Genomic DNA, 15,220 nt, shown 5'->3' on the forward strand with positions numbered 1-15,220 from the left:
GCAATACGTGTCTACCACCTGACGAAAGAAGATTGCGCTTCCACCCTTGGATTCTTTTCCGAACCTTTTCTTTGATCATACTAAAAGAAGCCTTTTTCGATTTAGAGACTGTAGAAGGCAAACCAAGGTATTTATCCTGAGCCTCAATATGATTAATATTCATAGAGTTAGCCAGTAGTGTACGAGTAGTGGACGGAGTGTTGTGGCTAAAGAATACAGCAGATTTATTAAGATTTACCCTCTGGCCACTGATGCTTTCATAAGAATTCAATAAATGCAGGATATTTGAACATGCTTCAGGATTAGCCTTACAGAATAAAATGGAATCATCAGCAAACAGGAGGTGGTTGACCTTAGGACATCGCCTATGTATCTGAAGACCCTGAATTAGTCTATTTTGTTCTGCCTTGTGTAGCAAGAAGGAGAGACCTTCTGCACAAAAAAGAAAAAGATAGGGGGATAGAGGATCTCCTTGTCGAATACCTCTATTTGGTTTGAAGAAACCATAAGGTTGTCCTTCCACAATAACAGAATAAGAAACAGTTGTCACTAATTCTCGAATCCACATGATCCATCGGGAGTCAAAACCAAACTTCTCCAATATAAACCAAAGAAAGTGTCATTCCACCCTATCATATGCCTTACTCATATCTAATTTTAGCGCCATTTTATTTTCGAGACCCCTTTTTTTGTTCTTCAAGTAATGCATACACTCGTGAGCAATTAGGATATTATCAGAGATTAATCTGCCTTTAATAAAAGCACTCTGTGTAGGGCTAATTAGTCTATTCATCATACCATGAAGCCTATGTACAAATACTTTGGGATAATCTTGTAAAAGACTGAAGAGAGGCTTATTGGTCTTACCTGAGTCATATCTTTAACATCAGAAATCTTGGGAATAAGACAGATCTGAGTGTGGTTAAAACCCTTCAAGATTCTGCCCCCAGAAAAGAATCTCTTAACTGCTCGAAACACATCACCACTAAATATGTTCCAGAAGCTTTGAAAAAATTTTGCTGTCATACCATCATCTCCTGGAGCACTTTGAGGATGAATGCTAAATGTTGCGCGTTTCACTTCCTCCATAGTCACTGGTCTTTGAAGCCTACGGTTCATGTGAGCTGTAACCTTAGGTTCAAAATCAATAAACAGAGGTTCAGGGTTCTCATGACAAGTGGAGGAAAAGATGTCCTTGAAATAAGATTCAGCCACAGAAGCAATACCAGCATTTGAAGTAGCCACTTCACCATCACTGTCAGTTAGTTGCCAAATTCTATTCCTTCGAGTTCGATTTCTGAATTTCTGATGGAAGAAAGCTGTATTCTGATCACCAGATTTGAGCCATTTGACTCTAGACTTATCTTTCCAATAAGATTCCTCATTTTGCAATGCTTTTTCAAGTTTGTCCTCTATTTCTGAAATGATGTCGCCTCCATGAATTCCTGCTAAACGAAGTTCCTCTAATTCCGACTGTAGTAAATCAATCTCCACCTTCGAATTAGATATGTGTTCTTGCTGCCATCTGACAATCTTATGCCGACAACGCTTTATTTTTTGAGCTAGGATATACATGGTTGAACCATCAATCTGTTCATGCCAAACCTCTCTAACAATCTGCCTTATTTCATCATTGGAACACCATCTTTCTTGGAATTTGAATCGGCGTTTAGATCTCTCAGTTCTCGGATTAGAGTCTAGGAGAAGAGGGGCATGATCCGAGCCTGATTCTGACAGTCTAAGAACCGTTGCATTGGGATAGAGTTGCTGCCAATCAACTCCTACCAGGAATCGGTCCAGTCTTTCCTGTATCAACTCATCACCCCTCCGTCTATTTGACCAAGTGAATGGTCTTCCGACCATACCAATATCAATCAGGGAATTATCATCAATAAAACTATTAAAGGTTTCAATAGAAGAAGGAGATTTAGCACCCCCACCTTCTTTCTCCAATTGATTAGAAATGGCATTAAAATCACCCATTAACACAACCTTACCATCGAACTGTCAGGTGACTGAAGTTAATTCAGCAAATTGAGCCATTCTATGTTGATCATTTGAACTGAGATAAACACCTAGAACACCATAGGGATCATTAGAACCAGCTGTCAGAACTGATGCCGCAATGAAAAATCTACCATGCTGTAAAATCTGAACAGTGCAACCATCCCTCCATGTCATTGCCAAACCCCCTGATAATCCATCCGGATCTACAATAAACCATTCATTGAAACCACAAGATCTTAGTTTTCCTTCAACTTGTCGAGATTGATTTTTTGTTTCACAGATAAAACCAACCTCGGGGGAGTAGGATTTGCAAATCCCTTTAAGATTGTGGATTGTTAGGGGTCTCCCCAAACCCCGACAATTCCACGAGAGCAGTTTCATATTTCTTTGGGTGCCACTTGAAGGCTGGCACCCTCCACCATCATAGCAATTATATGAGGGTTCTGAGTCTCTGATTTGTTGCTAATGGTGTAGAGAAAATCAGAATTGGTATTCAATGATTTCAAAGCGACATAAGATATATGGAATGAGTGAATTAGAAAACGGAATGAATTAAAAGAGGAATGAATTGGGAGATAAAACGAAAATTAGGGAGCTAAGTGGAAAAGAAATTAAGAAAAGAAAGTAGAAGAAGATGGAAAAGAGTTTGACAAAGAAAAGACAAAGAAAGGTGTAACCATGAAGGCGGCGCAGTGAAACCCTAGCAGAGCGTCGGGCGCTAGATGAGGAGTACGTACTCCCACAATTTTCGTTTAATTCAAGATGCAAGTGTTTTTGAATTCGAATTTATATAATAGACCATTTTCGATTCATTTGGTATTATACAATAGTTTTATTTTGATAATATTTTCAGTTCATTTGATCACCACAGAGAATTAAAATCAATAAAAATATTAGCAAAATATTGATGTTGTTGATGATGACGATAATGATGATGGAAGAGCTAAATAGATTCTCCCATATTTATAATATTTTTAAAATAATTAGTAGTTGAGCTAAATATTTTGGCTTATAGAATCTTTCTCTTATATATAAAAAGTGATTAGGAGGAATTTGGAATGACTTTTTTTTTCAAAAGTATTGTTCTTTTCTTTTTTCTTTTTTTTTTTACATTTTGAATATTCAAATTTTAAATATTTTAAATAAAATATAAAGTATTTATTATTTTGATTAATGACACATTTTTTATTATTATCTGGTAAGATTTTTATTAATCTCCATTTACGACATTTATGACATATAATTAGATATTTCTATAAATATTTTACAATAGATATTAGCACTCTTATTTTGATAATGCAACTTTTTTTTTTCTATAGATTCATATAAACATGAAATGCAGAAAAATATGGAATAATATTATCAAAAGAGTTAATATTCAAAATCGTCCCTGAAAGATACATCGATCTCCATATGAATCCCTGAATGATAAAGTTAATCAAAATAGTTCCCGAAAGATGACGGATATGACCATGTTAGTCCTTCCGTCAATTCGTTCGCTGAGCTGGCTAACGTTGGGTGACGTGTTCCGTTAACTGCCTGGGTGACTGATTTCTACGTGTACACTGGGTTTGCTGACAAGGTAAGTTCGTCAAAAGAAATTAAATCAGTTCCTTGGATGATGAACCATAATCCTAAATGCGATGATAAATACAATTCTCAATTTAAGCCAAGAAAAATACAGTCCTCAATAAACAAAATGAGATATTGTACAAGGAATTTCCAGTTTGTTGCAGCAAAGATGAACTTAACACTTGAGTGCTTCATCTATTTCATGGCAAAATCATGCAAGTGGTTTCAGATGGACAGCACGAACCTGGTATAGGGTCAATTGGGCAGAAAGAGTTGTAGCTTCGGTCTGAAGGGTCTGAACTTTGCGCTCGAGTTCTTGTATATAGCGGGCCTTTCTCTCTTTTGAACGTGCAGCAGATTGCCGATTAGCAAGTATTCTGTACATACAAGATACAACAATATTCGTCAGAATACTAATCTACAGAAAGTATTAAGATATGGAAGCACAAAACGACATGAAACAAAAGAGCAGCGTCCCTTGAATCTCACTATCCCTCACTTTTGTTTCTCCCATCTCAATTTGAAATCAAAGCACACACAAAATGGGAGGATACATGATGATCTTTGTTTTTCAGAAATAATAAATTATCTATTGTAATATCACTAGATTGAGCAAAATTCATGTTAAAAAGGAAGAGTCTTCATGACAAATGGTTTTGAACTGTGGCTTGTACAGCATTTGTATTGGTTTTGAAGGTTCTGCTACAAATTCACAATTGCAGCTACATGAGCCATGTAACCTTAAAAATTTCCAAGGTGCCTATTCAGAAACTACCTATCAATTGCTACAATAACTCATCCGATTTTGAATTCCAATGCTTCAATTACTTCCAGGGTTAACAAACCAACGCTACAATAGAGCTAGAATGCCAAAATCCATTCATGCATCAAATTAAGAAAAAACATGGCAAGAATCAAATATCATTGCCAAAATTCAGCGTTCCGACATCAAGAATCAGAGATTTTCCAAAAAGAATTGTTTGTAAATAACATTAAGATCAACGGAAAAAGTTCATACATACAAATCATTGCATTACCTTAAAAAGTGCAATTATTCACTATAAACTAACGTAAGAAATTTTCATTTTCAATAGCTAACTCAACAAGACGAAATTCCTAAACTTCATGCAGCAATATAAAAGCATAAGAAACTTAATTCCACTGTTTGAATTCCGAAATTGCAAAAACAAAAAGATGTACTCAAAATAAAAAAAAATTAAATGAAAAATGAAGTGAGTATCATGTTCAGACCTTTTGGCGCGTTTCGGATCAATAGTCCATAGCTTAGCGAACTTATCAGGAGGCATTGCTTTCTTCGCCTCCATGATCTCTCTGAACACACCTGTCGCAGAACCGTCGACGGAGTTATTATGCCGGTGCCTCGGCCTAGCTCCTTTGGCGCCAGCGCTACCGTTTCCACTAGGGCTCTTATCTTCCTCGTTGTTGCCGCTTGTTCCGGCGCCGCCGTAACCGCTCTAATCCGATCCATTTCCGCCCTGAATCGAACCGTTCGAAGCCCCTCCTCCGCCGCTGAGCTTCTTGATGGGTTGCAACGTTTTGAATCTCTCCTGGACAACAAACGACGTCGTCTTGACACCTGGAGGCCATTGATTTAAAACAGCGTCGTTTTGTTACTTTGCCACCACTTAACGGAACACGTCACTCAACGTTAGCCAGCTCAACAGACGAATTGATGAAAGGACTAATGTGGTCATATCCGTCATCTTTCGATGACGATTTTAATTAACTTTATCATTTGGGGACTTATATGGAGATCGAAGTATTTTTTGGAACGATTTTGACTATTAACTCATTATCAAAAATAGGAATAATATTATAATTTTTCTAAATTCTTTTAAGTGCATATAAATAAATTTTTTATTTTGACTGTAACTGATTTATTCACTCAAACTGAATTTCCAAAGAAATAGTAATAAAATAACCCTATCAAACGTGGAGAAAGGACAAGAATGGTCGTTAGAACTAGAAGGGACAGTAGCATGAGGGATGAGCCATACAAAAGAGAACAGCACATCATAACATTTTGATAATTATCCAAAATGGATAGGGGCATTTTTGGCAATGTAGAATACATCCCACTGGAGAAGCTTATATAAAACCTCACAAATGAGAAAACCATTCTTTGCATCTCTAAACGAAATAGCATAATCTTTCAGTAGATTCTTCTCTTCCCACACAGTAAACTACCCTTCTTTCCTGGTTTCTGTTCTTCACTTTCCACTCAACGATCCAAGAACAGGGAAAAAGAAAATGCTGGCGGTTTTTGAGAAGTCGGTGGCGAAGAGCCCAGAGGCTCTGCAGAGTCCTCAGTCAAACTCTGTTTCATCACTGAAAGATGGGTTTTTGGCGCAGCACTTCTCATCTGTTCATCCTGGCTCCGTTACCGTCAATCTTGGCTCTTCAGGTCTCTTGGCCTATTCTCTTGAGAGACAGAACCCCCTTCTCCCAAGGTACAATTCCCATTTTCTATTTTTCGTGATATTTTTCCTTAATGTTTGTCGATAATTTTGGGATGGATGATCTAGAAAAGAAAAAAAAGGCATTATTATGGGTTTTCCCCCCTGTTGCGATCTTGGTATGCCCGATGGAAATTTGAATCGAAGAGGGATTAAAGTTTGAACCTTTTTGGATGAGCCTCTGATTTCCTTGTGGGTTTCTTGATGATCAAAGTACTTCTTTTTTGGTACGATGTTGATAAAGCTTGGATGTACATCAATGTTTGGTTTTTAATTGTTGTTATGTTTAATCAGTGGATCATGCTACTAGTTTAATCTTCATGGTTATTAGGATATGGGGTGTGTGGTTTATTGTTATCCCATCGCAGAAGACCCTTCATGGTGGAAGGAAATCTTGTGGTTTATAGTTGTTTTAGAAGTTTGTCTTGTTTGTTTTCATTTTTTTTTTCTATAACAATTATTTTAATTCTGATTAGAGCTTGTTTGGCCGTACCTCAGAGATGTTTTTTCTATAATTTATTGTGGATATTATTTACTGCCATATTCAGTCACTCCGTAAAGATTTATAAGGTTTGAGCTAGCTAGTTTGCGTACTTGTATTCATATTTCATATCATGTAATTTTTTGGGTTCTGGCCTTTTTGTCTTGTTTCTATCGATGGGTTTCAACATAAGACAGAAGAGAGATTTAATTTAACCCATATACCATATTTAATATCCTTAAGATTCTTCTTGAAGTTTGTTTAGATGTGTTGTAAAATAACAAATACTTCTGTTTTTGTTCCCTCAAGCTTCTTAAAATACAATTTGTCCTTTGTCAGTATATAACTCATGTATTACAGCATTGTTTTGCAGTGTCACTTGTAATCTTTGTACCATGGCCTTCACCGATTTCTGTTGCATTGTAGTTTATTGCAATTTACTAATTGAGCAAGATAAATAAGACAAGCACATAATGTGGCTACATTTTTGCTTAAACCTCTACTTCTCTAATTTTTCCTCTATAATGTTTCAGCTGAATTTCTTCCATTTTTTCTGGGCAATCTATGATGGTGTAAAATACCTTGTTGCCCCAAATCTTTGTGACTGAAAACACCTAATAGAACTAGACCCTGAAGAACTATTTTTACAGAAGACAATTAGATATTACAAAGTTGTAGATGAGTATTATCTTTCCTTAAACCTGTTACATTGTCCCTTTTCTTATGTTGGCAGGCTATTTGCGGTTGTGGATGACATCTTCTGCTTGTTTCAAGGCCACCTTGAGAATGTTGCTCATCTGAAGCAGCAATATGGATTGAATAAAACGGCAAATGAGGTGATCATTGTCATAGAGGCATACAGAACTCTCAGAGATCGTGGTCCCTATCCTGCTGCTCAGGTCGTGAGAGATTTCCAAGGCAAATTTGCGTTTATTCTGTTTGACAGTGGTTCTAAAACCGCATTTATTGCTGCAGTGAGTAATCCTTGGTCTATCTATTTTGCCCTCATATTTATTTGCTTGTAATTTGCTTCTATATGACTATACCCTGGGGTACAATGCGTCTTCCTGCTCTTTCTCAGGATGCTGATGGGTGTGTTCCCTTCTATTGGGGAGCTGATGCCGATGGAAATCTTGTTCTTGCAGACGAGAAAGAGGTTGTAACTAAGAGCTGTGGGACATCTTCTGCACCATTCCCTAAAGGTAATATTAAAATGATTTTATGTGGAAAATCAGGTGACTGTTTTGTGCCTGCTGTGCTGAGCATTTTCTGTGAGAACTCGCGTTTCAAAGATATGCTCGGAAAAGTGAATTAAGGGGAAGAAGAGAAATGATTTATCCTCCTAATGGTTCCTTTTAAGCATCTTAACTAAATGATAGAAGAACCTATTGCTGTTTAAGTTTTCAGAACATTGAAATTATATACTTTTTATTTCATTTAGCATTTAGAAGGATGTTTAGGAATACTTTTAGAATACTGTATCAATATCGTTACTCGGGGAAGAAAGGAATTAAGAGTTGGTAACCCAGGAAATGGGAAATGTAGGCACATGGATATTTTCTTGTTTCTCACCCACCTTTGTTTTTCATGGTTTACTTTGCAATATCGTTCCCGTTTCAAGCTCCTGTTATTACGGCAAAACTAACTTGTATTGCTGCTTGTTTAGGATTCTTCTTTACAACATCCGGAGGTTTGAGCAGTTTTGAGCATCCACTTAATGAGGTGAAGCCTGTCCCAAGAGTTGACAGTTCCGGTCAGGTGTGTGGTGCAACTTTCAAGGTGGATGAGGCTAAGAAGGAATCAACTGGCATGTCAAGGGTTGGGAGTGCTGCTAACTGGTCGAATAATATCTAAATATGAACTCTGTTTGAACTAAGGCTTTTATTATATGCTAGACTTGGTTGAATTTTCATGTTCTAGTACTCATATGTACCCATCAAATGAAAACTTTTGAGGTCCTAAGGAGGCTTAGCTTATCATATTAGTTAGCTTCCCGGGCAGAAATGTGATTTCGTGATGCTATGCAAGTTGGTCGCAAACAAATATTGAGCCGATACTCTCCTGGCCCATATGTAATAATGTCAACTGAGGTTCATCCTAGTGAAGATTGTTTGCTGCCTTTGTGTGGCCTTTTAATTTTCTGGATTATTTACTTAAACTGCCGATTTGATTGATGAGAAATTTGTGTAATCATTTTGGTTTGTACATTAATTTGACACATCTCTATTTGACATTGAATATAGGGGGTTTGTGTTGGCTCAAAATCAGAGTAACAAATGTTAACACATTTAGCTTAGAGTAAAAAACTAGAGGTCTTTTTAGAAATTTCTTTTCTTTAGCGTTTTGAATGATGTTGTGAACATAGAATTGCATGATGCTTCTCGGACACCAGTAAAATATTGCATAACATCTTAATACTTTCAAGAAGGAAATGTATATAACTAAAGAGGATTCACATTTTCACACTAAGGTGAAAGAACAGCAGCCGAATATGATACAACGGTCATGCAGCAGTACTTTAATATCAAACTATATGCAAAAATGTAAAAATTAATTTTAATAGAATATTCAGTCATCGTAATCTCTGATGTGGGAAGGCTCTAGGACTCCGGGAGTGACTAATCCTTTGCGTCTGCAATGCCTCCTGGTGTTATCTGGAAGACGTAAGTCTGTCAAGGAAAAACGTGACAGCAGAGGAATATTTTCCTATTCTCAAATGCAAGTTGGTTTCAGACTTTCAGTGGCCATAATGGTAATTTTCGTCAAACTATAAAAGTTCATAATGTGGCGGATTATTTAGAACCCTTATGTAAATAAAAGCTAGTTTCAAGTTGTTTTAAGTTTAACAACCTTAATTGCTGTAACTCTGGGAGTGATTTGGCGCATATTATAAACCATAATGTAAATTATAAATCATTCTGAAAAAAGGAGGCAAACTCAGGTAAAGGATATCGCTTCTGCCTCTGGAAGGTTTGGGGCGTCAAACACTTTGCAAACGCGCTGTTCCCCTTTCCCTTTCCTGAACATCAGCCTTATTGTGGCTGCATGGGCCAGCACATGCCCACCGGCTGGTTTTTTCGGATCAGTTACAAACACCCCACCTCCGGGATCGGCTATAACTGCAACAAAAATTCCAATATTGAGAAGATGGGCATCAAGACGCTTCTGGCTTCTCATCATAAAGCTAGAACTAGAACTCGAATTGTAGTGCCTTATATTGAAATAACTAGTTGGCATTATAAGTTAACATATATTCTCATCCATAAATGCAAAATTTACCTTGATTTGTCATATAAACTGCAACATTGAATTCCTCAGCTATCTTTACTAATCGAGAAAGCATCTGTGCCAGTCTTTGCTGCAAATGATATTTCACGTTAGAAAAAGTTAATTTGCATACAGGAAGAGGGAAAATGAGTGTTATTTGTAAGTGCATGTAAAAGGAGAGACCTGGCGCTCTGCTAGCTCTCCTCTTCCTGAAAAGTCCACCCGAAACAGAGCAATGACTGAATCCACTATCTGCAAAAAAAAAAAAAAAAAAAAATCAAATCCGTAATTCTACTAAGTCCCATGTTATTGCAACAGAGGATAACTGTTGCTCTGTTAGTCAATCTTACCAGAAGTCTGAATGGTTCTTCGGACATTTTAGCAGCCAAACCAAGGAGAAGGTTATACTGATGCTCGTAAGTGTAGGCACGAGCATATATAATCTTGCGCAGTCACAACCAAAATATAGTTATGTTTCAGCACCAAACAATTTTCCTCCAAAAACAGTTTGTAAAATTTAAAGCAAAAAAATTCCTACATTGTCCAGAACAGCGGCAGGATCCATGCCAAATCTCTCAGCTATCGGGACAATTCGGTCAGGTCGGCTACAAGTATTTATGGTTGAACAGAGAACGTTCAAAACGTTGAGTGGATGTTAGCATTCATGAAACCAAGTTAATGATGCAAAAGGAATGTTAACATTTATGCTGAAAGAGAAAAATCATACAAAGTTCCTTCTGTGTCAATGTAAGCAACTTTTCCATTGCCTCCCCGCATACTTGTTGGAAGCTGGAGGGATCAACAGTGTCAGTGGTATACATCAAATATTTCCATGTGTGTATATGTTTGAGGAGCACTCCAATTAATGCATACCAGAAGGGATAACTAAATGTTCAATTGCGAGTACCCGTTAACGGCATTTAATAGCTAAGCTAACATGACGTGACCAAGAACGGAAGTAAACCTGAGTTGAAACGCAGAGAGTATGTGCAAGCTGCGTTTTTCCAGAACTGAAAGAAAATACTAATAATAAATAAAGGAAGAAGAAGTCGCATCTTGAATAAATTTCTTCTGAAATTAAACATGAATGGAATCTATCTAAAGATTTCTGCAATGTTCTCACCGGAATTCTCCAAATGCTTCCGTAATTGACGATGTCTCGATTCCGCCTTTTTCAAAAATTCAAAAGGAAATCATAAGAAATTTGGTAAAAGCACAGAATTCCAAAAACTACAAGAAAAAAAAAATGTAATTTACCTCCTAGTAATTCATCAAGCGCTTGGCTTCCTGTTGTAATTCGGATCACAGATTTTCTCTGTAATGACAGAGTATAAGAAAATACTTAATCCAACTGTACGACTACTACAGATTACAAATAATTAATTAATCCAAGTACAACTAACTAAGTTCTAGTTAGCTTTAAGGCAAGCCATGAACCTTCTAAACAGTTTAAGACGTGCAGATTTAAATCAAATCCATAAGTCAAACTAAAATTCCAAAGAACGTGAATACTTACTTTGAGCAGCACATCACTTCCAGTAATATAACCAAAATTCTGCATCAAAAGTGAAAAAACAAAAATAGGAGGTGTTTAAATAGCGATCTGTAGTTAAACCAAATTTTGCATATATTATTATGAGCACTGACCACAAGCTTCTCAGCGGCTTCACAGATCTTATCGACCTTAGCCTCAGATAAGCCTTTGATTCCAGTCAAGTTCTGCGAAAATATAACAAAATTAAGTCAGAATTTGAAGTATAGAGTAATTCCGCCACATGCTAGATATTCAAATCGAAGATGTGTTTAGCGCTAAACCTTCTTTGTGTGCATCATCAACCCATTGCAAGTATAGATCCCTGCGTCCTGAAGCTTCTTCACATCTCCAGCATTGATTCCTTGAGAGATCACTGCGTGGATGCATATATTTTTGTGAATCCAAGGCAAAATGTTATCAGAATAATCGACAAGGACCGAGTTGTGCTTTTCAAACTAGATATGTGCTCGGCGAACCAGTGCATCTAGCTTAAAGTTGAAATGATTTTATCCGGTGAAAACTTGAATTAAAGAGAACTTTCAGTGAAGATCTTAGCATCGTAACTTGTAAATGCATGAACAAAACAGATATCACTTATTTCAGCATTGATCTAGGGAAACACGATGAAATAGGAAAAGGAAGAGAGAATACGTTTATCGATGGCTTCGAAGAGGTCATCATCGTCTTCGTCTTCGCGTTCCACGAGCTGCAACTGGCCGCTAGATTCTTCAGCTCTGAGAAAAAAAAATAAGTACGGTAACGGAAAAGTCACCGCCGATATCAAAATGCGAGGCAGATTTGAAACAGTATATAAGACGGAGAAGAAACGAACTAGATTCACGGATTCGGTGACTTACTTGAGCGCAGCAAGCATTTTGGTTTGGTGAAGGAAAGAGATCTTCGGAGGGGAAATTTGAATGTTCCTGAGAGAGAGAACTGTGTGAGAGATTTTGAATCTTTTATCGAACAAGTGAAGGTCCCAATATATATAGAGGGCGGGAAATGAGAGTGAGAAGTTCGTTATAGCTGCGAGCATGACTGTGAAGCGTGAATTGTATGCGCTATGCAGGCATGCAGCAAAACTGTTCGCGCTTCCTCCTCTTTTCATTTCTTTTAAAAAACATTTTTAAAAAGAATTTCTATATTAAATAATTTAATGAACACAATCGGTATCAAAGTTCCAAAAAATAAAATAAAAAAAAATGTAATAATCATAAGAAGAATTTAAGGCAATTTCTTTTGTGTGTAATAATAATGTAATAATGTTGTGGTTGTTCCTTTATCTTTTGGGCAAAAAATCTTATATTTTCTTTTACGTCAATCCATTTGACAAATGAAGTTGGGTATTGATTGAAACTTCTATATGAGATTGGGCATTTTTATTATGGTATCTTTTATGATTACTGAATTTTACGCATAGAATTTTAAAATAAAAAAAAATGGTCTTACTATTTTTAAGCAAAAAATTATAGACACAAAAATTTTCCTTCTATCATACTATGTTCAATTTGCTAGCTGACAAAATAATTTAAAGAAAAAAACTACTAATATTGGATTAATATTTAATATTCACGTATGAGTTAAATCATCAAATGTATTCCGCGTTCCGGGATAATTTGGTTGTTACATCAACCTCATTTCTTTTTCTCTTTTAAATAATTAAATAAACATCAACTTCATTTCCAAACCTAGATTAGTATCTTAATAATTTATAAGCATAAATCTTCCCATTTTTATATATACTACTTGTTTAATTTGTAGCTTCATATTGGTGATTGAAACTGATAGTCAACTTCAAACTACAGTGATCATGCATTGATGATCATGCATTTGTCAGGACTTAGGAATCATTTCAGTCTTTCCCCCTCGGTTTCAACCTTGCCGCATTGCAGATTAAACAGAGCATTTCACATCTTCACATGGACAAATAGTAGGTTATTGTGATTCAATTCAAAAAATACAGTAACAATGATGAAGTTAAACAATTGAACTGCTCAGACAGACGATTCAAGCATGATCTAGTACACAAAGAACACAGCAACTACGTTGGATGAGGCTAAACTCTTGTCCCTGGGCTCGCAGGTCTAGTTCTCCTCGTTGGTGTCAGCAGCTAAGTCATCAAAGTTAGCTTCGGATTTCCACTGAGGTGGAGTTAGACAATCAGAAGAAATTCCTGGCAGTCTTTGAGGGGAATCAAAATGATCAACTCTCAGTTTTTGAAGTGCAGCAAATGACTCTCTTGTGGCACACATGCCTTCAAAGAACCGAGTGCAACATGCCAAAGCTACAGGTATCGGTCGAAGCATTTCCTGGGGAGAAAATTGGTAATTTAGTTCGAAATGGCGTGTACATTATTGCACCTTGTTGGCTTTAACCTTCAAAATTTGCAACAGACACAGATAATCTATCATCTTAAGTGAAACTCCAATATAGAGTTCATAATGCAAATTGGCTTAAGAGTAATTAAATACTTAATTAAGACAAGTTGAAGACAGAAATTCATAAATATATACTTCAAGATTCAAATATTAAAACATTAATTTAACATAGATTCATACTCCCCAGACTGAAGGAGGGTCCTTGAAATTCCGACTCCATTGTAAATCTGTCACTGATGCTGTCAAGTCACCATAATCACTAGCTGCCTTCATCAGCAGCTCAGAAAACTCTTTCTGCAGAAATTCAAGAAATAAACAAGAAACTAATTAAACTTGTAATTGTGATACCACAGGATTGTAATGGTTTCAAATTATAAAGAGTTCAGATATAGATAGCTAGGTTTAAATATAATAACAAAATTATGTTGACCAACCTGATATTCAGCTTCTACATGAATGCAATGAAGGGAATATGGCTGCTGCAGACGAGCTATAATGCGATCCTGAAAATTATGATTTGATTATTGCCCTTGCCAGTAACCGATGACCAGAAAACTAAACGGAAAATTGGAACGCGACATGTATATTATCATTCATCACCTTCTTCTGTATAACATCTTTGAGTATAGCAGTAATCCTTGCTAAAGTCTCAATCTTCTTCTCCATTTCGATTACATGAGTCAAATGTGCAACATTCTTATCGTCCTACAGGTTAATGCCTAAGAACAGCAAATCAGAAAAACAATGAGGAGATCCGTGAAAAAAGGGGGGGATCGGAAAACCTTTCGGGCTTGAAGCTCGACTTGCAAATCAGCGATTTTGCGTTGGGCGGAGGAGAGTTCTCTCAAAACTCGGATGAGGTCTTGGCCCTTTTCGGGTGTAGTAGGGGACGAAATCTGAAGGGATTGGGTGGGTGTGAGAGGCCAGACGGAGAAACCAAGATCGGCGGCAATGGAGAGAGCGTCGGACATGCCACCGGTGCGTCTAGGGGACTTCCTTCCTACCCAGTTCGAATCACTGCTCTCCGTCGACATTTGATGCAGCACTTGTTCTGCCAATTATCAGATGAACGATACCAAGCTGCTAACAATGGTTTCAAAATTTGTTATGGGCACGATTGCATGATGATATTGATGGACGATACACACTAACCACGGTTTCAAAACTTTAATATTTAATATTCACATTTTTTCGAATTTTATAAAACTAAAAATACAAAGGATTAGTTTGAGTATAATGTAGTTAGTTCTCTAAATTTGACTGATTGATTAATTGAACTAAATTTTCATCTAATGGCTCTCAATTATCAATTTTACGTGAAATCGACTACATCTGAGTTTTCATCTTTTTATATAATTAATATTAATATAAGGAATATTCCATATAGTATTATCACACAGTGTTATTGCTTATGTTACTGTTTATTCTTCTTCTTTTTTTATCTTTTGTTATTTTTTTTTATTATCACACGGTGTTACTGTTTATTCCAGAGGTTGATTGGGTA

The 15,220-nt window shown here is 36.6% G+C and overlaps 3 protein-coding genes across 3 annotated transcripts; 1 reads left to right on the forward strand and 2 right to left on the reverse strand.

The window, feature by feature from the left end:
- The first annotated feature begins 5,554 nt into the window (after positions 1–5,554).
- LOC112775592 (stem-specific protein TSJT1) lies at positions 5,555–8,673 on the forward strand. The gene is made up of 4 exons (XM_025819325.3): positions 5,555–6,050; positions 7,271–7,511; positions 7,619–7,739; positions 8,204–8,673. Exons 1-4 carry the CDS (start codon positions 5,851–5,853, stop codon positions 8,389–8,391), a joined length of 750 nt encoding a protein of 249 aa, XP_025675110.1. The 5' UTR covers positions 5,555–5,850; the 3' UTR covers positions 8,392–8,673.
- Positions 8,674–8,922: 249 nt separating this feature from the next.
- LOC112775591 (meiotic recombination protein DMC1 homolog) lies at positions 8,923–12,672 on the reverse strand. Its single transcript, XM_025819324.3, has 15 exons — positions 12,196–12,672; positions 11,990–12,072; positions 11,620–11,711; positions 11,452–11,523; positions 11,321–11,359; positions 11,062–11,119; positions 10,928–10,973; positions 10,769–10,814; positions 10,532–10,593; positions 10,343–10,409; positions 10,155–10,247; positions 9,988–10,056; positions 9,817–9,895; positions 9,490–9,656; positions 8,923–9,200 (listed from the first exon to the last, which is right to left on the reverse strand). Exons 1-15 carry the CDS (start codon positions 12,444–12,446, stop codon positions 9,156–9,158), a joined length of 1,269 nt encoding a protein of 422 aa, XP_025675109.2. The 5' UTR covers positions 12,447–12,672; the 3' UTR covers positions 8,923–9,155.
- A 1,599-nt stretch (positions 12,673–14,271) lies between these two features.
- LOC112779192 (AUGMIN subunit 2-like) lies at positions 14,272–14,750 on the reverse strand. The gene is made up of 2 exons (XM_025823437.3): positions 14,499–14,750; positions 14,272–14,421 (listed from the first exon to the last, which is right to left on the reverse strand). Exons 1-2 carry the CDS (start codon positions 14,748–14,750, stop codon positions 14,272–14,274), a joined length of 402 nt encoding a protein of 133 aa, XP_025679222.2.
- Between the last annotated feature and the right edge of the window lie 470 nt (positions 14,751–15,220).

Source organism: Arachis hypogaea, chromosome 19, assembly GCF_003086295.3.
Source record: "Arachis hypogaea cultivar Tifrunner chromosome 19, arahy.Tifrunner.gnm2.J5K5, whole genome shotgun sequence".
NCBI lineage: Eukaryota > Viridiplantae > Streptophyta > Magnoliopsida > Fabales > Fabaceae > Arachis > Arachis hypogaea.

Bases quoted from the DNA above. Each gene is read 5' to 3' on its own strand.
- LOC112775592 (XM_025819325.3), top strand. From the start codon at position 5,851: ATGCTGGCGGTTTTTGAGAAGTCGGTGGCGAAGAGCCCAGAGGCTCTG. The intron at 6,051-7,270 runs GTACAATTCCCA...TTATGTTGGCAG, and splicing joins CAGAACCCCCTTCTCCCAAG to GCTATTTGCGGTTGTGGATG. The intron at 7,740-8,203 runs GTAATATTAAAA...CTGCTTGTTTAG, and splicing joins TTCTGCACCATTCCCTAAAG to GATTCTTCTTTACAACATCC.
- LOC112775591 (XM_025819324.3), bottom strand. From the start codon at position 12,446: ATGAAAAGAGGAGGAAGCGCGAACAGTTTTGCTGCATGCCTGCATAGC. The intron at 11,360-11,451 runs GTCAGTGCTCAT...CTTTTGATGCAG, and splicing joins AAGCCGCTGAGAAGCTTGTG to AATTTTGGTTATATTACTGG. The intron at 10,248-10,342 runs GTAGGAATTTTT...TGACTGCGCAAG, and splicing joins CTGCCGCTGTTCTGGACAAT to ATTATATATGCTCGTGCCTA.
- LOC112779192 (XM_025823437.3), bottom strand. From the start codon at position 14,750: ATGTCGACGGAGAGCAGTGATTCGAACTGGGTAGGAAGGAAGTCCCCT. The intron at 14,422-14,498 runs GTTTTCCGATCC...ATTAACCTGTAG, and splicing joins TCGAGCTTCAAGCCCGAAAG to GACGATAAGAATGTTGCACA.